Source organism: Anthonomus grandis, chromosome 1, assembly GCF_022605725.1.
Source record: "Anthonomus grandis grandis chromosome 1, icAntGran1.3, whole genome shotgun sequence".
Taxonomy (NCBI): Eukaryota; Metazoa; Arthropoda; class Insecta; order Coleoptera; family Curculionidae; genus Anthonomus; species Anthonomus grandis.
In genome coordinates, this window is record NC_065546.1 from 10,755,116 (window position 1) to 10,780,226 (window position 25,111).

The window sequence follows — 25,111 nt, forward strand, 5'->3', positions numbered from 1 at the left end:
AGAGTTTAAACAACATCACAAATGCCTGGCAATAATATATTCGTGTTGCTAAAAGTTCAATAAAAATAATTAAAAAAAAAAGCTTCTTACAGTTATTAAAAATTGATATTTTACCTGTGCAGGTACGATGCGCATTGATGAACGCAACCACTACTGCCAGAAAGGTGGCCCGTATGATGTCCGGGAGAGTGAGAGCGGAAGTATATCTAAAAACAAGCCTACCTAAAATTCTTGTTTTCCCGACGTTGCTAGTTCTCGTACTATAAGAATCTATTAAAAGATTTTATAAATATTAACTGTATTTTTCTCAAACAATTAAAAGAAAAGATATTTCTGGTTCCTTTTCGAATTTCTTTATTATAATCAAAAACCAAAAAAAAACAGCTAAAAAATACATACTTTATATGCATAAACTTCTAAAAAGGCAAAAAGCACACAAACTCTGAAACATCTTCCGTCATTTGGTTTTTTGCGGTAAGAATAACCCATATACGACTTAGTCCGGGAAAGTTTCGAGAAAAGCTCCGGGGTTAGATCGAAAGAAAATAGAAAAAGGTCCGAGAACAGAAAAAGAAAGAGAGCGCGCGCGAGGAAAACTTCCCAAAGACAAACTCAATTTGGATTAAAGTGTTATACAAGACTATTAACTTGGCCGGTAGAAATCTAAAATTGCGAAGATTTGCCACGGATTTGCTGGAGATTGTCTCTAGAGAAAAAACTTTTGACATTTTTAGTTATAATTTAACGTTTACAAAGAAGACTTATTACTACTTCTCTTTGGGTTTGATTTATCTAACTTCGAGAACGTTGCCTTATCTCTGTTAGCTCAAAGTTTCTCATCTTGTGGAATTATTAAGGCGAGTATAAGTTGGCGAGATACTGTTAGCAAAGTTATCGGGTGACGGTTACATAATGTTAATCTATAAGTTTTTTATCTGGAAAATTTATTTTATACACTTATATCTATACGCTTTTGAGGTGTGATCATTTTATTTTGATTTATCAGTAAGTTTAAACACAATTAAAAAATGTTTATTTTTTCAATCGCTCTAATCGCTTTTTTAAATATTTTTTTCTAGATTTTTGATAAAATCAATTCAAAATGACAATGCCAAGTTACTGCTAAAAGTCACATTCCTTTAACTATTTAGCCAATTGCTTACAGATCCTATTTATATTTTCAGTTTAAATCTAAATCCAATTTTTTACAATTGTCTTTTTTTCTATTTATTTTTGTGTTTACTTATAACTTTAGTAGTATAGTATACATTAACGAAATAAAATAGTGAGTAATGAAAAGTATGAAAATATACAAGAAACTTAAAGGAGAACTTAAAAAGAAATAAAACTAGCCTTAGTAAAACTATAAAATCTCAAAAAAATTGAAATAATTTATTAATAAACATTAGGTTTTTGTTGCTAAATTTCTTTAAAATTCCATGATGTACTCTTAAAAACTACCTAAAATAATTCTTGTCAATTTGTGACCAAATATTATATATTAGATATGGTGTGTTGTGGGTAAATTGATCAAATAATAAAGAGAACTATTTATTTCTTGCCAACGTTTCCATTTATTGTAAATTTATTTTCAAGGCTCGAAATTGTAGCTCTCTCGTGTTAACTAAAAAAATTACATATGAAAGGGATATAAAACGTAGGTAGTACATGCCAGATACGTACAGGACACATTACATTTAAAATATATAATAATAAAATATATGAAGGGAACAAAATTTAGGCTAGTAGAATATTCTCTAGTCTATCGGCTTATTTACTTACCTACTTTTATTAATTTCGTAATATGTACTATTTTAAGTTAACGCAAGAGAACTACGATTTTGAGCCCTGAAGCTTACTTAAGAATTAATCAAAACGTTAGCAAGAAGCACACACTGTTTCAGCATTTGATCAAATTTACCCACAAAACACCACATCCTATATAAAATAATATTATACCAAAAAGTGTATTTAAAAAAATGGAAATCGCACTCATTTTGGTTATTCCTTTTTTATTATTCTGTCTATAATTTGAAATCAGAATTTTTTGAGTAAAAAAACTTAATTTAAAGCATGTCTTTTAAATCTAGAAATACTTTCTAAATAATTCAAATAAATACATTTTAAATTCTAATGCTCATATTTTATTTATGATTAGAATATTTGGATTAAAAAGCCTATAGAGCTAGGCAGGTAGTCTTTCTTAATAATGAAAAAGTGAAAAAGAAAAAAATTGAAAAAAAAAATGGTTTCCGATAAAAATTCAATAGAAAACTTCTATTATTAAATACGTAAATAGTTAATATAAGGATATAAATAATAATATATAAATTTATTTTTTTAAAGTAATTTTTGTAACATTTTAATAGCTTTAAAGTTTTTTGTTTTTTTGCTAATGTTTTATGCTATTTCTTGATTATTGCTTATTATCACTTTTCTATATATAAAAAAAATAAATTATCAAAAATCAATAAAATCAAAATTTTTTAATTTCTTTGAAAAATATTAAAATTAAACACATCTGAATTCAACTTCAGACTTCAACAAAACAACAACGTCTATTTTACATACTTTAAATTACATTGTCGAAGTAATTTTTGGCAGTTTATAGGTATCGGGTTTATAATTATTTTCTTACTTTAAAGCTATTGTTTTTATGAAAGAAAGAGATAAGGCTCATCGTAGATATTTAAAACAAAAAACTGAAGCACACCTCCAATACTATAGGCAATTAAGGAATTTCACTAAGCATGCTGTTGCGAGGGAAAAAATCACCTATTTCAACACAATGTCACAAAAGCATGGAAGAGAATTTTGGAATGCTGCAAGAAAATTAAACCTTGGCTATAAGAGGAATTCTGGCTTACCAGACAACTTTTTAAATGCAACTGCTCTTAGGAACTACTTTTCAGGTTTAAATACTACAGCTGATACAATTTCAAATAAAAAACTTAATTTTTAAAAAGCTAATAGGTATTTTAACACAAGGTCTTACCTAAATTTTACACAATTGGATGAGCCAACATTAATTAAAATCATTAAAACAAAACACTGTAACGCAATAGGTGAAGACTCCATAGGCTTAAAAGATCTAGAAATGTGCCTACCATATCTTACAAAACCATTATTAAATATTTTAAATAGCTGCTTATTACAAAATTTTTATCCTACAATTTGGAAAAAAGCTATTTTGAAACCTCTAGCAAAGGTAGCTGATCCAAAAGGGTTTAAAGACCTCAGACCCATTAGTATACTGCCTCTGGTATCTAAAATTTTAGAAAGGTTTGTGCACCAACAAATATGCAACTTTGTTGATTTTTACAATATCATCCTGGACTGCAAATCGGGTTTTAAAAAGAACTTTAGCACTACCGCTAGTACACCTTCTTAATAACTGTAGAATAAGGAGGAAAAAAAGGAAATAACATGTCTTGGATTATTGGATTTTAGTAGAGCTTTCGATACTTTAAACCACGAAATGTTATTAGCAAAGCTTTATTATTTTGGTTTTTCGAATAACGCGATTGATTTCTTTAAGTCATATTTTAATAATAGAGCGAATTGCGTGGTAATCAACAAGGCTTCTACAACTGAAAAATCAAGTTATTATCCTGTATCTACCGGTGTTCCCCAGGGTTCTATTTTGGGGCCATTGCTTTTTTCATTGTATGTTGCAGATATGAAATCCTGCATAATGTTACAACAATATGCTGACCAGCTGTATAATTCATTTTCACGTGAAACTCTATCCATAATAGAAGAACAATTTAATAAGGATTTAGAAAATATAGATAACTTTTCCTGCGACCATAATTTGAAATTAAATTCGTCTAAATCATGTGTAATTTTTCTGAGTGGTGGAAAGAACGCCCTTAATGCAGCAACAACTTTAAATGCAAAAATTCGTAATGAGCAGCTACCAGTAGTACGAGAGGTCAAAAACTTAGGAGTGTACATTGATAGTGGTATTTCATTTCAAACACATATAAAGAATAAGCTCAAAATTACATGCATGCGCTTAAGAAAACTTTACGGCTTAAAAAATCATTTACCTCCTAAAACTAAATATTTTTTATATAACACACTTGTTTTATCCTTATTTGATTATTGTGATGTGGTATATTCGGATTCATTGACTGAAGACCCCGCTTACTCAATACAAAAACTTCAGAATTGTTGTATGCATTTTTCTCACAAAATTCCATTTAGAAGTCATATTTCTCCTTATTTAAACAATAACTTAATTCTAAATATGAAAAATCCTAGAAAATATCACATTCAAATATCAGCCATTATATTTAGCTAACAATTTTACAAATTTTCTTCATGAGCATAACACTAGATTTATAAATTTATTTAGAATACCACAACATAGAACAGCAAATTTTAAAAAATCTTTTGTTTTTGTCGCCTCTCAACTTTGGAATAGACTTCCAGCTAATTGCAAAAGTTTTCCGTTTACTGCATATAAACAATATATTCGTAATAAACTGCTTGATTCTCAAAAAAACAATACTTAATCTACAATAAAAATTAAAAGAGCTGAGCCGCTCGATCTTCTATTGCTGTCTACTTATTATTGTTATAAATATTTATTAATTTACCTTTCCTGCATATCCAGAACCCCCGCCTGCTTCGCCTTACTTAAATACTTAAATATGATACTGAACACATGCATGTCTCGATTAATTAAGAAAATCTTTTTTTTTACTTTTTACTTTTAAGGTTTTTGAAGGGCTTTGCCACACAGGTTCTATCTTATGATGAACCTGTGTAAACGATTCTCTATAATCGAGACATGGTTCTATTTATCATGTATTTGGTAGGTTGTACAGTATATGTATATTATTATGCTACAATTTTGTATATGATTATTTATTTACCTTCATGATAAATAAATTTGTTTTGAATTTGAATTTTTGAATTTGTTCTTGCAATATTTTAGCACCCATGTCTTTATTTAAAACATGCTTTTTTCTCATATCCCAAACGTGTTCAATAAGATTTAAGTCACCGGATGGCCCGTACAATACCCTAACTTAATGACAATACCAGAATATTGTGCTACTCTAAAAAGTTTCCACCAGTTCTTGGAACATGTTAATACGCGATTTCTTGCATAAGTATAAAATTTTCACCATAATTCTGTAGGCCGTAGATAACTAATGGGTTTCAAAATTTAACTCCGATATTTGCTTGCTGTTAAAGTTCCTCTAATGAAAACCAGATTATTCTAAAAACAAAGGTCGAAGGTCCAACAAGGTTTGCAAGCGAGATGCATTGCAAGGTGTTTGCCACTTACTCCTTCTTAAACCATGACGTAAAAAACTTTGTTTTATTGCTAAAAAATGTATGATGACCTTTCGCGCTTTTACCAACTCTGATGTTCTTCAATCTATTCTAATTTCCTCAGAATAGGTCAGGTCTCAGGTCCCATACGGACCCACAAGGAAATACTGGCGTAAAAATAGTTTTCTACAAATTTAGTTCTTATTATTTGACCAGTGACATTAAAAAATCGTAAAACTAACTAAACACAACTGCTTCTTTTCCTTGTCATTCCTTGCCCTAAGCCAATATTAATGTGTGTATTGTAAATAGATATAAGTTTTGTATATAATTTTTTTTCAATATTTTTTTACTAGCTTTATTTAAAAATTAAAGAGCAACAAATAGCAAAAGTTTTTTTTTGATCAAGATGGATTTGTTTTAAATAAAGATTAAATGAGTATTTTTTTTGTCATATTGTTAAAACCTTTGGTGTGACTCTCAAATCACAAAACAGTTTCATTCTCGACGCCTGTTTGGTAATGATGTTAGCATCTTTAAGAGAAAATTTAAACTACCCTTTTAGATAATTGTTTAACCTTAACAATATCTTATAAAAAACTAAAGTTTTGTTTTTCTATTTTACAAAATAAAAACCACTGGCATTGTATAACTTATTAATATTTTAATTTTTTTTTCAGCTCGTCGAACCGGATCCGGTGAGTAAGAAAGCAACATGTTCTTTAGGAAGAATCTTTGGAACGAAAATCTTCAAGAGATGTTTGCACAAAACGACCAGTAATCTGAATTAATAATTTGCAGCAAATTTATTGATTAAAGAAAATATATTTAAGAAATATAATTGTATTTCAAATTTTATTTCTAGATAAATATATAAGGTTGTATATAAACTTTATAATTTTTTGCCAAATAATTAAAATAAAAAACATTATTTAAACCTAAGATGAAGCAGAAAAACATCAACTGCTTTAGTTAAATCTATCACCCAAAATAAAGAAAGTGAAAAGTAACTATGCATCGCCCGTATGTCATAAAGAATGCAAGAAAAATTGGTTGTTGACCAAAATTTAAATGCACTCTACCTTCATGTTTTGTTAATGATATTGTTGCATGATTGTAAATATTTTCAGTAAATACAATACAAGTTTGGTACTAGTAGGTGACCCATACCTGTACTGACTTTTCTATACTTAGGAGTTCCCAACGACAATGCCTAGGAAGCAAGGCATGTTTACGAAAAAACTCATCTACATAGTCAAATGTTTATTTGCCTCCATTAGCGACTTGGTAAAAATGACAGTTTTAACAAATTGACCACTAACAATAAACGATCTCGTACAGTTGCAAATGTAGAAGCGGAAAAGGCAGTGTTAAACTAAATTTAGAAGAATCCTACAATAAGTGCAAGACAGATTGCTACAATACTAACTATTAGTCATTCGACAGTCCCCAGAATAACGAAGAGGGAACTCTAATATCCATACCTTTTACAGCGAGTGAAACTACTTTTATCAGATGATTTTCTTTAAAGACTCGCATTTTGTGTAATTATGGATACAACAAAAATGTGAGAAAATCCTCAGTAAGTGATAAAAATACTGTTCACAGATGAAGTAAATTTCCGAACAACCGCAATAATTATGAATTCTCACAATAACCACATATTTAGTCGGCATCAGCAACAATTTTCGGTCAATGTAATATTAATGACTCACGCTGTATAATATGTTTTTTGCAAAGTATATAACCATTCAAGAAAATCTCGAATTGGGTACTGACCATTAATAAATCAACAGTGAGGATCATAGTTGGCGTTTTAACAGGAAGCTTCATTGTCTGAAAAGTATTAAGCAAGAGCCAACCCATAGAGATTAATTTGATGGAGGAACAGATGGAACGATATGAAGGATACAGGTTAAAAAGGGGGAATGTCAAAAATCGTTGATTTTCAGGAAATCAATTTTTAATTTTAAAATCCAATAACTTATTATTTTATTACTTTGTATTGAATGTTTTAATGGATTTAGTTTGTTATGTCTATTTGGGATTGGAATTGAGAAAATATTAATGAAATTTCATTAAAAAAATTTTTAGAGCAAAAAAGAAGAAGAAAGTACAGATTGTAACGAACAAGAAGGAGGAATGTCACATATTTTCACTGTAGTTTGTGGTATCATCAGTTTTTTATTCACAAGCAATTCTAAAGCAAAACAGGAAAGGTTAATTCGAATTTCTCATTTAATTGGGAAAGATACCGAAAAAATTCAAATACTTTTTTTTGCGCTTCTTACACACGAAGCTTTTGGAAAGGAAGCCTTGTCTTTGACATTTCTGGTATGTTTTAATGTAGAGAAATATTTTCTAGCGGCTGGATTGCAGTAGTCCTGCAAATAGATAAAATATCCTTAACATTATAAAATAATATTATGTGTGTAGTTAGGTACCTTTGTGTAATTGGCCTGGTAATTCGAACAAATTGTTCGGTAAATTATTGATACATTTTTTCTTCGGTTTAATGAAAACAGCCGATTCCCACATACCATTCCATGTTGATCGATGGTAGACAAGCCTGGGATGATCTTTAACGACTTTTAGTTCACATATGGGCTGGATCTTCGGCTGAAGTGTAGGAAAATGTGTAGTCCAGCATTTAAAAAAATCGAAAGTGACTTCCTTAACATCAAAAGGATTTGGTTTAACTCGTGCAGCTCTGAAAACTTCAGCCCATTCATTTGGATATTCCACAAGCGACTTTTGCTGAACTAGTCCAAAATCCTTGTCGCATTCCATAAATGAATGTCCTCTAATGGGAAAACTGATCTTAATTTCATCTAACCTTTTTTGCACATGCACTAAGTGATGGAGGTAACGGATACCTGTGTAATTCTTATTATGTCCCCCACATGAGTCGCAAAATATATCGAGGACTCGAACACTACTAGGTAGAAAGTTCTAAACAAAATGATGCAACATCGAACATACATCGTTAGAGCCTTTTTGATCGTTTGTTTCAGGATAAGTATAGAAAATACTTTGACTAGTCGACAAAACATGAATATTAAAAGAGAATACAGATAACTGTCTCTTATAATAAACATCATTTGTGCTGATAATGGGGACTGGCAGATTTTTAGCAAAATCCATGCATATTGCTTCTTTGTTCTCATTTACCCGACTAGATAATTTTGCAGCCTTATTTGTTAAATAAAACACTTCAGCTTTATGCTTGTGAAGTAGATTTTCCTATTGGAGGGTAGTGATTTTGTCATCTAGTTGTTTTCTTTTCTATGGCATTTTCTGACACATTCTTCATTTTGGCATCTAGGGACCTAATATTTGCCAAGTATTCGTCACAGATACTGCACGTATCCGACCTTGGGTAACTAAATGAAATATTGAAGTCTCTTGAGAAAATAGATCTCTATGTTTCATATAAAATACAATGTTTTTGATCTGTAACGGTATTTTTGTAGATATTGTACATTTTTCGGATATTTAAATCTTCGGGCAGGTAGGTTTTTGAAGAATCCTTTAGGCTGTAATGGCTTTGTCGTCCTTTGAAAGAACTAATATGATTGACTACTAGATCTTTAGCTTCCTGTTTCAGCTTGAGAGGCCTATTTAAGTGTTTTTCTTGTTTATCAATTGGGGCGCTACCAATCAGTTTTATTAAAGATTTCTGGAGAATTTCAAGCTTTTTTTTGGTTATACCATGTAAGGAAAGAAAAGCCTTAAAACAAACTGGTACTTCTGTTGTCTCACCATCTAAAGAGATTCTGACACGATAAGCAAATGAACTCTTATGTAATCTTGCGACCTCTTCTGCGTTACGTGGACGTCGCTTTTGTATAGGACAGACACTAATAAGTCCATACAAATAGATGTTTTGCTCATCCACGGATTTGAATAAATTAAACTCACTTATTATCTTTTGTCTTGCACTAAGTGGAACTTTATCAAAACACTTGAGACGTTTACATTGGCAGTCGCTTCCTGTCACGTGGCTTTGTAGGTTAAGTTTTTTAGAAACATCGGTTAGTCTTCCGTTACTTTTTCTCTTTTTTCCCTGAACTGGCATAACAACAAAGTCTTCACTGTCACTGACAGTTGGATTCGTTTTATACTGTTTATTAGCACTACAATATTAAAATACGACTTGTCACTTATATTTATAAAGTTTGACGAACAATAAATAAACACCAGAACCGGTAAACACAATCAGAAAATAAAAGTAACTGCAGTCAAGAGAGCCTTCTGACAGTTCCTGAATAACGTGCATTTGTGACGTTCCCCCTTCTTAGCATGTGGCGCGCGGACTCTCCTCCTTTTTAGCCAGTACAGCTTAATTTAAATTGTCGATATCTGGCGACTCTTCCCTTTTTTCGCCTGTATAATGTTACTAGGTAATACTTCTCTCTATTAAAAGTTGAACGGACTGAACAGCTCAAAATGAGCAAAAAGTGACATTCCCTCTTTTTAGCCTGTACCCTTCATATAGCACTACTTGCATATTGCAAGTGTGACACAAGGCATAAAATTTAGAATTAAATATATATATAACCTGATATTTGTATAGAGCAATTAAAAAAAATGAATTCTGCAGTACATATTGACATGAATAATAATAGGTCGGGTTTTTAGAAGTTAAATCTCTCACAGAATAATCGGTGTGGTTAGGTTATTCTTATAAAGGTATAGAGGAAATTCATAAATTGGTGACAAAGTCTTGGATGCCGGAGATTTTCCTCTTGAGTTTCCTTAGAATTCTTATCTTAGATTTCTAATATAGTCTTTTGTTGGTGCCAGTTCGATTCTTTATCGATATTTTAAGCATATCTGGTCATGTCGTTGGGTTCTTTTTAGGAGAAAAGTTGACAATGGTTAGACCAATGATGGTAGCGGCTGAAATTGCTCTGTCAATAAACATTCAAAAACTATTACTCCAATACAGAAGTGTGACTTTAGCCTTTGTATTTATAAAAAAAAATAATAAATTTGGATTCTAGTAACTTTTGTCTCAATACTGGAATTGAGTAATTTAATTTAACTTTCTACTTTAGGACTCGTCAAACGAAGTTGATAAAATAAAAATCACCTACATAAAAGTTGTATAATAAAAAAAATAGTAAAATATTAAAAATTTGATACAATAAGAATCTTAATAACTACATTATTTGATATTCTCAACGCGTACCGTATACATTATTAGCGTTTTTTGTTTACTGCTCTTACCGTTTATCAAAAATCGGGTTATTGTATGGTTTTCAGTACGAATCTTTGCTTCGATCAGTTATATCAGTCGTAATAAAACATATATTTATCGAAAAAAATGGCCAATGCTTACAAAAACAATAAGCAGCTACAGTATGCGAGAAGAAGACCATAAAAGAAGAAAATTCCTTTATGAATTCACCCGGTGCCGCGTATGTTAGTGAATTTATTCAATAGATTTCGTGACACAGATAATTCAAAAGAAGAACGAGGAGGCCATGTTGGAAAAGTTGCTCAACACAATAATAGCAGCTCAAGTTGAAATTTCTCATAGTAAAGTGTGGAAGACAATACAACAAAAACAGTATTATCCTTAGCATTTTTATCCTTGTTAACAGGAACAATCGTTGCAAAACAATACAACTTAAACAGCATCCAACAGTTGTATCTTACCAATGGTTTTTGAAACAATTCGTAGAGATTAACATTTTGCGAAATTAATTTTGTATACAGACGAGGCCACATTTAAAAGAGGTGGAGTGCAAAATTTCTAGAACTATAATCGTTCTGGGTAGTAGAAAATCGCCATGCTGTAAAAATATCTAATTTTGAACATAGATATTTATTAAATGTTTGGACTGGCATGGTAAATGGCATATTGGACCCTATTTTTTTTCTACTACGATTGACCGGTGAGCGATAAATACCCAATTGTTTCGTGCTCATTTTCCTCAACTTTTTAAAGTGGAAAAATATATCCAATATCTAAAAATAATGACAGGAACTGAGAATTCTAGTGTTGAGTCTGTTTTGCCATTTTTTCCCTAAAATAATAGATACTTATATATGAAGAGCAGAGTTGCAAAACGCAGTTTGTCCAAATTTTCACATTTTGAACTAAAGGTGGCGCAACATTATTTAACCGAATTTCTATCATTTCCCTTCATTTTGGACGTTCAAATCGAATTTTGTACCATTTAAAATATATGGCGAAAATCCCTTAGACATGCAAAATGCATTTAGTCCATCACCTTTAGACAAACAAAAAGTATTTTGTCTACAAGACAAACACATCGCGTTTGGTCCAGATGTAAACATGTTTGTTTCATAACCTAATTTCTGTCGATGTGGTTTTAATTTATGTACAAGTATTTTGTGTTTGTTTCATAACTTTTTCGTGAAGTTTAAATCACAATGGAGTCTGTAGATGGTGAGCACATTGTTGGTGATAGTGACCGGGGTAGCCGAAAGCGACAAATTAATTTAACAACTAGGGAAAGAAAAAAACTTTATGGAAAATCTCACTCTCGCAATATTTTACTCTCACGCAGTAAAATATTGCCTAAGTTAAACTAAAAGTGCTCAAATCTCCACGCTGTTATATGCATTTAGTTTTATTTAAAAAAAAATATGGATTTGAATTTTTTTTACCTATTAAATTTAAATATTTTTTTAATTTGAATGTTTCACCAAATTTTTTTTAGGTTTTCGTTAAGCAACAAAAATTGCAAGTTTGTCAGAAGTCTATAATGGCTGTTTACAATGTTGGTCAGAGGAGGTTGAATACCATATGCAAGAAAGTGCAAAGTGGGGAAACAGTTTTAACAGAAAAAGGGGAGGGGATAGACGCACTTTTAAGTTTGTGAATAAACTGAATGCTGTAAGATCTTTTATTAGTCAGTTAACGAAAGCCACTATGGAAGAAAAAAGTCTCGACGGATTTATGTATCATCAGAATACAACATTTCTATACTTTGGCAATTATATAACAAAAAAGCACCAAACAATCTGAAAGTAAATTACAAATATTTCAGCCGGGTGTTTAGTAAATACTTTAATATAGGGTTCGGTAGTTCCGCTACTGATGTCTGTAGCTACTGCGTTAGAACACAAACCAAAATTGGTATGTCTCAAATTGCTACACAAAAACAAAAGTTATCTACTGAACTAAAAGTGCATAAATTCCGTGCATCACAATTTCATAAATTAATGAAAGTTCCCAATACCAGTTCATATTGCTTTTATCTGCAACAAGTTCAGGTATTACCCAAGGTCCCTATTCAGGAGGCATTTTACGCTGTCATTATACTTTTTTTGCATTACCAAACATAATTGTAAAGACACAGTATTTTATACGTGGATGGAGCACTAAGCAGGAGCGGGGCGACTAAGATATCTTCCACTCTTATCGATTTTTTGATAAAACTTACATTTCCAGACAATGCGACGAAAATCCGTTTTTTTGCAGATTGGTGTGGAGGACAAAATAAAAATAATCATGTTGTGCATGCAGATTAGGGACATAGAAATTATATTTCCAATTAGAGGTCACTCTTATCTCCCCGCCGATCGTATCTTTAGACGAATTGAAAAAAGCTTAAGGTCTCATAGTATTATAAAAACTGCAGATCAATATTGGGATATCTACACCAAAGTGGTGGAACTGACTGGCATTTACTTGACATAAAAAAACGTTTGCTGCATATGAAAAAAGTGACTGGCATTCATTCTTGTCGAAGACTTTTGTTAAAGAAAAAAAGTTCCACCCATAATATTTTGCTGAAAACTGAGTTACTATATCGCAATTCAGATGAGACAAAAAAGTTTCAATCACTCCTAAAACCACGAGCAAGATTCGATCCAATAGAATTACAGGAATTAGGTTTGGGTCATAAAATAAAGGGAAAAAAAAGTAGATAGTTTAAAAAAATTATTGGCATCATTATCTGGAGAAAACTGGAATCAGGATTCAGAATTGGAATGGTTAGTTCCAATTTTAGAAGGCCAGTGTGAGGTTGAAACCAATGTTGAAGAAAGTGAGGACTGTGACTGTAACGATACGGAAGATGTTAATTTAATTTGAGCTTGTTAAAAAATAAAAATACTGCTTAAAGAAAATGGTTCTTCATTTTTTGGTGGTAATTTTAAAGTCCAGTGCAATGATATATTAGAATGGTCACCCAGCATTTCACCTTCCAAACAATGTCATCCACCTTCTATTTACATTGTTTGAGAAGTAAAATGCTGGTGTTTTGACGGGTAACCATTCTAATATATCGCTGCACTGGACTTTACCCAAAAAGTTTTTCCAAATAACAACCAAAAGGCATTTTGTCCACTATAGACATGCAAATAGCATTTTGTCCATATGTTTTTCTAAAATACCAAAGTTACTTTTGCTTCTTCTAGTCTGCCATTCTTGTATTTACTTATCCTAAATTTTCCTAATTTTTTGGAAAATGTCCTAACTCGGTAAGTAAGACCGATTCGTAGCACCAGTTTTTGATGTATCCTGAGAATTTACAATTTTGGACAAATTGCATTTTGCAAGTCTGCTCCTCATATATAGTCAATGAGTTTTCTTGTTTAATGAAAAAATACATTATACTAGCTGGTCAATATGAGTTCAGAAAAATTTTTTCTATTTAGTTAAGTATTAGAAGAGGTTCTTCTTAATGTGAGACAGAATATGTCATTCCTACATAATGCTAAAGTTCTTGAATATCTAAATAATGAGTTTCCGAAGAGATGGACCTCCTCACTTCCTAGATTTAATGCCATGCGATTTTTTTCTGTGGGTGTTTTAAAAGAGTTAGTGAATCATGATGGAGCGGTATATAATCTGAAAGAACTTTAAGAGTGCATTGAAACTTTCTGTGACTTAATTCGTTGACACCAGGATTTTATTTTCGAAGCTTGTAAAGATTCGCAGATTTGTTGAGCAAGATTATGTGTTTTTCTAACAAATGAAGACAATTTTGAATATTTTTTGTAAAAAAGATAAACAGTCAACTTAATAAAGATTTAAAAAAATATATACAGCGTCTATCAAATTCGACCCTTAACATAAAGGTCTTGGAAAGAGAGACGAAGAGATACGAAAATGGTTTTGATGCAAAAAAAATTTTATTGCCTGGAAATATTAGACGGTCAAATGTCCGTAAATTATAAAAAATTATTCCGAAAACTTGTAAAACTTTTTTAAATTCATGGAATATTAATAAAACAGAAAGAAATAAAATTCGGGCATAACTGTAATTTAGCCGAAATATTTGGGCAGGTATTTATAAAAATCTTAGATTAATGGAACTCTTAACGGAGAGTCTTATTACCAGTTTTTGAAAGACTTGTTCAAAAACATGATTCCTATAGAAAATTACTATAAAATTTGAATTCATTAGGCTAGTGCTCCTCCACACAATACACGACAAGTTTCAAATTATCTTACAAAAGGTTTGGTGACAGGTTGATTGGAAATAATGACGTTGTAAGATGAATTTAGTATTAGTTTAAACATTGTCTTGTCAATTTATGCATAGCCTACTGCGGCAAATTTATTTTTTTTTTAAATTCAGGTTTATAAAAATAATAAATATTACTTGTGAGTCATTAAAAAGGAAATTTTGCAAAGATTTTAAAAATGCAAAAACCAACTATGACGAAAAGTCATAATAAAGATTGAATCCGATAGGAAATAAGCTCAGAATAATATAAAAATAAAACAACAGATTTTTCAAAATTTCGGATTTTTTTGAATATCTTCGGAACCATTCCAATTTATCATTGGAATAAATTTGACTTAATTTAAACACCGTTAAACACCGTCATATCTCTGATGAATTTCGAGATCCCTGGGTTGAGGGCCAAATTTAAAACAGTATTAATTCTCTTATTATTCATTGTTTATATAGGTGATTTTTGGTATATTAACTTCTTTTGATGAGTTCTACAAAGTATTAAAATAAACGACTCAACTTTGAAAATACTCTGTATAATTATTACAAAACTTTAAATAGATTTTAATCAATTACGAAGTTGTATATATACGTATCTTTGTTAATACATGCGTTAATTTGTTTGTATTTCAAGCTAAAATTTAATTTGCACACAATTCTATAAAAGCTTTTTCCTAAAATCAATTAAACATCAAAAACTAAACTAACTTTTAGATTGACTCTTTTTGGTCCCTTTTCTCCCTTTTCCCTAACTCGCTTAAGAATTTCTTCTTAAGACTTTCCGTGAAATGTGGCCAATTGTAAGTCACGTCTCTTGACGATCCGAACTTTGTGTCCTGAAATTAAATATACTTTGTCCTACAATTAACCCCTCGGAATCGAGTCGTGCATTCGGGAACGCTGCTACTGCTCAAAGTAATTCTTCTCACGTGCCGATGTTTACAGAGATAAGACTACGACCGGTATGTCATTTTTATCCGACCGAGTTGTTTGTCTTAACTTTGGAGCGGGATCTTCTTGTCGGGTTTACGTTGTTTACTGACCCAGATTTTCTGGTTGCTGCTGCTGCTGCTACTGCAATGACGTTTATTAGAAGGGAATTTTACATCAATTTAAACTCACATATTGACAGCATTGATAGTTGTACTTTTTTATAATTCATTTAAGTTTCATGATATTTTTAAATCATATTTCAATAACAGCAATTTCTTATATTAGGGGAGCCTTATATAGTTTTATGATATCAGATGAATCATCTTGTATAGCATCTATAACATATTGTATTGTTTCCTCATGTTTAATCGTAGCACGACCTCTAAATTTGCACATATGTATATTCTCCTGTACAGTCTCAGAAAACAGTTTTCTTCTAGTCATAAGTAAATTCCACTCTCGCGCACGGTTTATCCCTTGTTCAAACTCTTGATTTTTTTTTTGTAATTAACTAAGATTTTTACGACATCATGAAAAGTTAAAGCAAAAGAATGCGGTCTTTTTGAATAACCTCTTGGAAAATTAACTTCTGACTGTGCCACTGACTCATCGTCATCATTACCTTATTTCACATCATCGTCTTTGATAATTTCTTGATCAGTTTCATTCAAATTTTAAGATACTCTTAGATTATTAAAAAAGAGCACATACGTTTTTCAACTTCATCACGTTTATCAGTATATAATCACCAGTTTCTATTATACATACTACTTCTCTATGCTAAGCCCACACATAACATGAGTTAGAAAGTCTAGTCTAGAATATGGACTAAAGATGCTTAAAAAAAACCTATCCTAAACTCAGTATATTAAACTGAAGTGAAGAAGCAACCGCATAAAAGTAGCAAGTGAAACGAGAACCCACACAACCCCAACACAACTCCAACTGATAATACGAAATGTCGTTTATCCCTGGCAAATCCATTATATTGCCAAAGCAATAAATTCCATACCTTTTACTCAGTCAGTTAATTGTCCCTATTACAGTTCTAGAAAGAAAATAGAAAAAAATAAAAAATTAAATTAGGGACAAATACAAAAGATTACAGTATCATATATTTAATTTGAATTCCTATTGCTTCTGTTATTTTCCAATAGTCTATTCAAAAAGCAATTTTGTTTCTATTTGTTTTGAAAGTTTTTACGGGTAATTGTTAAATATCACATGTTTCACATTCTAATAGCTAAATTCTTAAATTCTTAAAGTGCTGAAAACCGGCAGTTTTAGGAAGTAGTAATAAAATCATTATCACACATGCCGTGTGAAAAGATTCGCATCTGGGGTCTATGGATGGATTATTTTGACCTATTTTTGATACCTGAAATTAAAAGTCTTTTTGAGTATTATTAATTTTTTTTTAAAGCGGAAAATGAAGGAGTCGAAAAAAGGGTCCAAGAAAGAGTCGAAAAAAGTACAATTTAAATTAAATACGCTATATAAAATAAAATGATTTTTTTTTATTGTTAAATGCAATTCTAAGATATTTGATACTTTTAAGCATATAAAATATTTTTTGCTTTAATATTTTAGATATGGTGAGTCAGGTTTTAGTTGTTTTAAATATTTACATCAATTTAACATATTTTCAAATGTTTAAAAAACCTGGAAAAAAGTTACTTCACACTTACGGGAGGCAACTGATTTGAAAATTTGAGTAAACAGGATCGGTGGCGAACAAAAAAGTGCTTAGCATAAAGTACTTAATGAAACGGCACAAGTAGAAGTATTAGGATATTTAGCAATAAATTCTACAACGCTAAGGCTCATAATTTATCATAAATCTGTTTATAAAGTACTTTAATTCAATTGTTTTCATCCACACAAAATGCAAATACTTCAGGAGTTGTGTGAGGACGGCTCGTATCAAATAATTCAATTTTGCGAGGAAATTACGGAAACCTGGAGGGTTATTTCTAAGTTGCTTAAACATGTTGTTGTGTTTGATTGATGCATCTACTTCTTTTAAAATAGTTTTATTATTAAACATGATAGAAAGTACTTGTGTAACGAAAACCTGCATGTTTTCAGGGAAGGACACAACAGTACCCAGAAAAATTAAATTTATGGAATATTGGGTGATAGAAACACTATTATCCTTTTCTACTAGATCTGACATCCCTCGATTTTTATCTTTGAGTCACTTGAAAACTGTTGTGTTTAAAACACAACTAGATAATTTTGATCTTCGGCAGTGAATTATAATAGAATGTGCAGATGATTACTTCTTAAAAGAGACCTTAATTTGAGATATCACATATAGAAACGTGACATTTTAAGATAAAGGGGTTGAAAGAGAGTGGTGAGAAAAATTTTTAGACCACTTAAGTAAAACTTACTGTACCGTTTAAAGCATTCTTGGACAATCTTTTGAAAGCTTAATGAAATTCGTGTAAACAGTCAGGTATTTTCAACTTCATTAGATTGTTCAAAATTATTATCCATAGGATATCCTATAATATTTCATTGACTGTTTGGCTTGTTTTGAATCAATCGATCAATCAAAACTGGATACTCATTATGATGTGTGTTTTCTGTGCTTCAAGGCTTTAAGCAATAACGTCAGCCTACATCCTTGCTATGCCAACAAACCAAATATTTCCATATCAGAACAATTTCGTATGTTATAGTAATATCCATACTTCAAAACAAATTCGAATCGGAACGTTCAACAGTAAAATTCTTAATTATATAAAATGTATGTTAAAAAATACTTTTGTACCAAATTTGTCCTCGAGGTAAATTAATTTGAAAAAAAAATATTATGAGAGGTATATTTTTTAAGGACCTCATTATTTTGTAATAAATTTATTGATATTTTTTAATGGCATGTTTTGTCATTATTCTCTGAGGAAATGGTATTCCGACCGTTGAATAAAAATTACCAGACGAAAATGTAATGTAATTATTCGCAACAGTGAATTTCGAATCCATTATGCGAAGACATTCCCTTTTCTTGGCCCCCAGTGCTTCGCTCTAACAACTTAAAAGATTATTTATACAGTACAATATGCTAATTTGTAATTTCGCTTCGTAACATCAACACAGCATTACTCAGACCTTTGCAGCATGGCCTTCGTCTTTTGTTTGCGTGTCAAGAGCAGTGCCCATTATCGGTTTACGTCTGTAATACAATGCCTGAAATACTCCACTATCTTTCTTTTTTACTCTCCGGTTTTGATCGGGAGATTTAGGATCTCCGCCTTGGCATTTTATTAAATGAGGTGGTTTTAGATTTTTCATTTGACGCTTAAAAATACTAACATCAGTCTTAACATTAGCAGGGTAGAGCATATTTCCACTATATTCAAACGTGGCTATTTAATAAATGCACTCTATTACTTAGCATTGACCGCCAAAGTAGGCTTAGAGGGACAATTGCCTGTTAAACATTAAGTATTTTGATGTCTAAATTAAAATACTGCACAAAATTATATATATAATTAGTTAGCTATTATGAGGCTTAGTTGCATTTTTATATTTTTACAAAAAATAAATAAAATCTTTTACATTTTCCCATTTAAAACGCAATAACTTTGATTTCATTCCACTAATTGCTCGTAATTCAACCTTATTTAAATGCTTACTATCGAAAATTAAATATAAAAGATTTACTGATATTATTTAGTCAGACTTATATAAAACATTCAACAAAGACTCTTACGTTCTTTTCGGTAACCTTTAGAGCCCTTACAAAAAAAACCTTATAGACCAAAGAATAAACCTTTTCTATCTAAGGATTATGGAATAACTTAATAAATATCTAAAAGAGTGAAAGTTCTAAAAGAGAACATAAAAGTTAACTAGCTTAATGTCATGACCCTCAACTTCTGGGAAAAAAAGTCATTTGTTAAAGAATTGGATCCTACTTTGGAACAAATTTTCCTAAAGTGCATATTTCTCATAACCTTTGAGTGCCTGGTTATATTCTTAACTATTTGTTATTAAATGGAATAATGTAAGGTTAAAATTTCTGAAATTTTTCGTAAGCTTATGAATAAATCATATTTAGGTATAACTCTCAAATATAATCCAACAACATAATACTAAGGTATTGATTCTGTGGTTGAAGTACCTTGTTGCCGAAAGAAAAATAAAAACTTTACATTAGAACTCGTATATAACATGTATTAACTTTTTCATTTTAAATCCATTTAATAGTTTTATTTTTTTAAAGTAGTCTATATAAAAAATTAACACCCACTCCGCTATTATTTCAGGACCACAAAAGAAAAAAGTTTTTTTTTCATAGAAAACTGATCATTTTATATACCCGCTTAAAATATTTTAAATGAGGCATACAGGAGCGTTACAGAAATACATGGCGTAAATGATAATTATGCATAACTAATAAATATACGATTGATATATTCATACTATAAGGCAAGAATTCGGGTTTCCATGGTTATTTTAAGTTCTTTTTACACTCGAACAAAATATAAATAGATTCCATAATATATTCTAGCAAGAACCTTAAATGGTTAAGGAATTAATTTAATTTATAATATTTGTAAGCCTCAAAATGAGGCAGGTCAACTTCTAAAATTTAACTACAATTTAGGTACATTATTGGACTTGTTCTAGAGATGTATTTTCTGTATTGAATTATCTTTTATTTTATTTTAAAGCTTACTCTATGATTAAAAACTATTTATTTAATTTTTATTAGTTTTCATTTAAATCTTTTAAATGAATTTATTTTTATTACATCTCAAACTTCTTTGCTTCTCATATTGCATTCTTACCTAAAAATTCCTCTGAGTAAAGTGGACTGAATTGGCTTATATGCAGCTTATATAAGCGAAGGATAAAGCACATTTCATTAATAAACATCATATATAACTTACCATTTACATAATTGTAATATATAATCTGCATACATCTCTAAGATAGTTACCTAAGATTTAAAGTAATGCACAATATGGTATTTCAGTTAAAAAACTCTAATTTTACAAAATTATGACGTATGGCGAATTTATTTAAAAGTACACTAGTTTAAAAAGCATCTATTTATTTCAAGTATTAACCATTACACACAATAATACAAAAACAATCGAAATTGTTATATTTTGGCGATATTTCGACCATGAGCTAAAATAAACATTTTAAAATTAAGGATAAAATTACTAATTAAAACTAAACATAAATAATGTCATTTAGTACCACAATTTCCGAAAAAGTCCTTTCAAAACGTAATAAAATTGCTGGTTGAAGCAGAGTTTAAATTATTCTTTATATTTCCCTGTCAAAGATAAAATTGCCTGGCATGAAATTATTTTGCAGAGAGAAACCATTTAAATTAAAAGTAGTTGCAGTAGCAATCAGTCTATTAGAAAATAAATATGTTCCAAATATGTTTGGAAAATGATCCTTTTTTATGGCCTTACTGTGGAACTGTTTTTAAAATTAAATAAATTTATCTTCCACTTAATTTTATTTAGACAGCCTAACGGAGGTACACATATAAATGCACAATACAATTTACTGAACATTTAATCTTTATTATCTCAGAAAAGGCTCCCATAATGTAATTTTCTTTTCGGTAAATAACTGGTTTTCTTCGTAGGTATGAAACCGAATTACTCGCTATAGAGTCACCGACATGCAATGTGAAAATACGAAAAAAGAGGTGACTGTAATGCCCTTTCGGAGAAAAACTAACAGAGTTTTGCTTTTAAACTTTACAATAATAGTTTTAAAGTTTAAAGGTAATTAAGTTCTGTAAATCTAATTGTTTTCTGTTACAAAGAGTACCACAAAATGGGAATATTTTCTTGTTTATTTCTCCTTGTACTTTACCATTTATATAAATAGTTAATGAGAGCTCTTTATGGACACAAAAAGATCTAATAACTTGATAAAAATTAAATAGCTACTGTTCAGAAGACCATAAAAACAAAATACGACCATAAAGAAAAAATGCGATATTCTAATATGTATTAATTTTTGCAGTAGTCATATGAATTGTGAATCTTTGCCCAACGGACTAAAAGTTTGATATAGTTTATAAAGACATTTCACAGGATGAACAACGACATCCAAGCTACTCATAGAAGCGACCTTTCACAATAAATATATACATGCTCAACATCAAGGTATATTTATAACTTTACCTATTAATTTTTTGATAACAATTTCTTTCTTACCTTAAACTATGTTGAGCAGTGTGACACAATTCTAGCAATATTTATTGATGCAAATATACTACTTAAATTCATCTGAAAATATTTCACTCACAAATAAACTGTTTTTTTTTTTTTAATGTTTAAAATACACAATATCTATGAAGTAAAATATTGTTAATTCTCACCAGACTTTCGGAGGATCATTTTTCAGAAAGAATGAATAAACTACTCTTCGAATAGCACATTTTGTGTCCTCATCCAAGGCGGGTCTTACCTTATAGTGCATTTTCGGCTCCTGAAAGAGTTTTAGTTCGGAAATTCATATGCTCGAAGTATTATGTCCACACTTGAAACACAAAGTCCTAAAAAGTCAAATATTTCTTAATCGAATTTATGGCAATACTACATACAAGTAATTTTGTGAAACTTAAAGTAAAACGTATATTTTAACTTAACTAACCTATAAAAAAATATGTATATGTATGTATGCACAATAATAACTACTGTATAAATACCCTCGTAAAATATCATATCTGCTACTTTAGCTGCAAAATTCACTTTTTGTTCTTTGTTATATTCTGGGTACCTTTTTTCATACGTTAATATGTTTTATTTCAAGACCAACCACCAATAACTTCTTAAAAAAAAACATGTCAATCTAGATATACAGTTTTAACAAGTAAGTTTATTCAACATTACCAAAATTAAATAAAATCAGCTGACGTACCAGAGAACAGTGACCAAAAATGTCTGGGAATGATAAATATTTTATCGATCTCAAACTTTTGTATTTCAAAGTACCCCTAGAGCAAACAATCTAGTGGTGTTAAGTCTGAGGACCGTGCGGGCCATTCAATTACACTACACTTGCCAACCATCCTGGATCCCTGGAAACTGTTCATTAAGCCATTATTTCATTAGCAGGATTTCGTTACCTGCCTATTCATTGATTTTTTCAGGATAATTTTTGTTTTGATATTGTTTGCCATTTAGAATAATGTTTGACACTATGAGGCAACTGTTTGACGGTCTATCAAAGTTTATAAAATGTCTTTTATTACCATACATTTTTGCTTACTATTTTCTTATAAGTCAACCAGTTTTATTTTTTCTACTTTGGGTAAATAGGAGATTGTATAAAAAATGGTGTATCACACTTAGGATAGCCATTTGAAATACAAAAGTTTAAGGTCGATAAAATATCCATTATTCCCAGATAGTTTTGGTCACTATTCGATGGTACGTCAACCAATTTATTTTTTTTTGGAGCCGTTGCATAGACATTTTAATGCTAATGTGTTACATGATAGGGGTTTCCATTTGACATCTCAAAGTGAGGTTAGCTGGAGATTAAGACGTAATTGACCGAACTTACGTATTTACGAGGTCACTCTATGGGAGTGAAAATCTAGTATTTCCAGGAACATCAGTCATACTTTATTTCAAAATAGTTCTTCCTAAATCACTTATAATTAACTGCAAAATTATGAACTAAAATAACCAATCCGCTCAAATAAATATATTGTGTATATAAAGTCAAAGTATATCCCCTTGCGCAAAAACGGCTGTGAGTCCTCTATCTTTTCGGCGCGACGATTATATAATTTTTTACTAGTTTTCTAAATGTTGATTCAATATCTTTAAAATGAAAATGATATTCGAAGTCTATTTTTAGCTTAGACAGAAAGTCTAGATTTATTTAAAAAATCATGCGAGATGTTTGGAAAGTCATTGTGGTCATATTGTGATTTAGTGAAATTAAAAAAAATCTTGCGCTATAAATAATGGTAATAAAACAGTTAATATTAGCGGCTAAAATCGCTGTTATCGTTCATTTGATGTCAAGTAGGTGTATAAGAATTATTATTTATTGCGTCATTAATTCATCCATACATCTATCGTCTTTATATTCAGCTAACAATGACCTAAGTTAGTTTCATCTTGAAATTAGATTAGGCATTAAAAAAAGATAAACAGCCAAAAGGATGTGCATTAAATCTTAGCACTGTTAACTTTTTTTGTTTTCTTTTTAATAATTAAAACATTTAAGTTAATATTTTGGAGTCATGGTACATCAGTATGCAATATATTTTTTTTTGCAGGACAACTAACGTATCTAAAACAGCTGTAAATCCAGTAACACTGTTGGTACTTTAACTGACCTAAGATAGATTTTTTAGTTATTTTTTCTAACAAATTAAATCTTTTTTCTTGTTTTGTAGAGTTTTATTTTGAGACTAGAAACAACTTGCAGTATACAGTATCTAAAAATATATTTTTAAAATGAATATAGCTCATTTAAATATTCGCTCACTTCTCACCAGCCTTAATGACTTTAAAATGTTAATTTTGGAGAATGAATATGATACATTTATTTTAACTGAAACCTAGTTAATTGAGCAATCTTGTCAATGTTAAGGGATACAGATTTTTACCGTGGTAAGGCTGGGTGGATGCTTATGTTAAAACGCATTTAAGCTCAGAAGTGTTAAGCTTTAGCTTTCTCATCTCGGAAGCGCTAGAAAATATATTCTTAAAAATAAAAACATCACCTTGTAATTTCATGCATGCAACAGTTCGTGCATTTTATCGTCCACCTAATCTATATATATATAAAAGAGTTTGTCCTGACTGACTGACTCATCATCGCAGAGCCCAAACTACAATAGCTAGAAACGTGAAATTTTGCCAAGGGTTCCTTTTATAATGTAGGCACCGGATAAGAACGTATTTTTCGAGATTCCACCGATAAGGGGTAAAAAATGGGAAAATTGTTACCCGTGACCTCGAGAACTAAGGGGGTGTGGCTTCGGAGTTTAAACGGTGACTGTCCGCACCAACGAGTCGCAGGCATCAACTTAACAAAAAAAAATTAACTGCAACAATGTTTTTTTTTATAATGTAGGCCCCGGATACGAACGAACTTTTTGATTGAATTCCACCGATAAGGGGTTTTAGCGATATGATAAATATCGCATAGCGGCATAAAACTTATTAATAAATCCGATTAAAAAAGTGCCTCTGTATTATTTATATTTTGGAAGACTTAACAACAAGGCGGGTCCATGCGAGACTGATACCCGAGGGGTGACTCGACTCAGTCTTACCGCTCGCTCTGCATCTAACGAATAATTTTTAAGATTTGTGTCTTGGTTTTATAATAATTATATTATATTAATCGCGCCCCTTGACCTCAAGAAAAACGGCGTGGCAATTGTGGCTTGCATGTACTATCAATGAGGCGAGGCTTTGGATTTTATT

The 25,111-nt window shown here is 30.7% G+C and overlaps 1 protein-coding gene across 7 annotated transcripts in view; it reads left to right on the top strand.

The window, feature by feature from the left end:
• The window catches only part of LOC126744524 (tyrosine-protein phosphatase Lar), a 1,889,525-nt gene that overhangs the window by 1,293,576 nt on the left and 570,838 nt on the right, over positions 1 to 25,111 (top strand). For 2 of the 7 annotated variants that reach the window (XM_050451999.1, XM_050452006.1), the window contains one exon: positions 5,970 to 5,987. The exons of the other annotated variants lie outside the window; for them this stretch is intronic. In XM_050451999.1, coding sequence (XP_050307956.1) covers positions 5,970 to 5,987 — 18 coding nt within the window. The remainder of the gene's footprint in view (positions 1 to 5,969; positions 5,988 to 25,111) is intronic. 7 annotated transcript variants of the gene reach the window in all.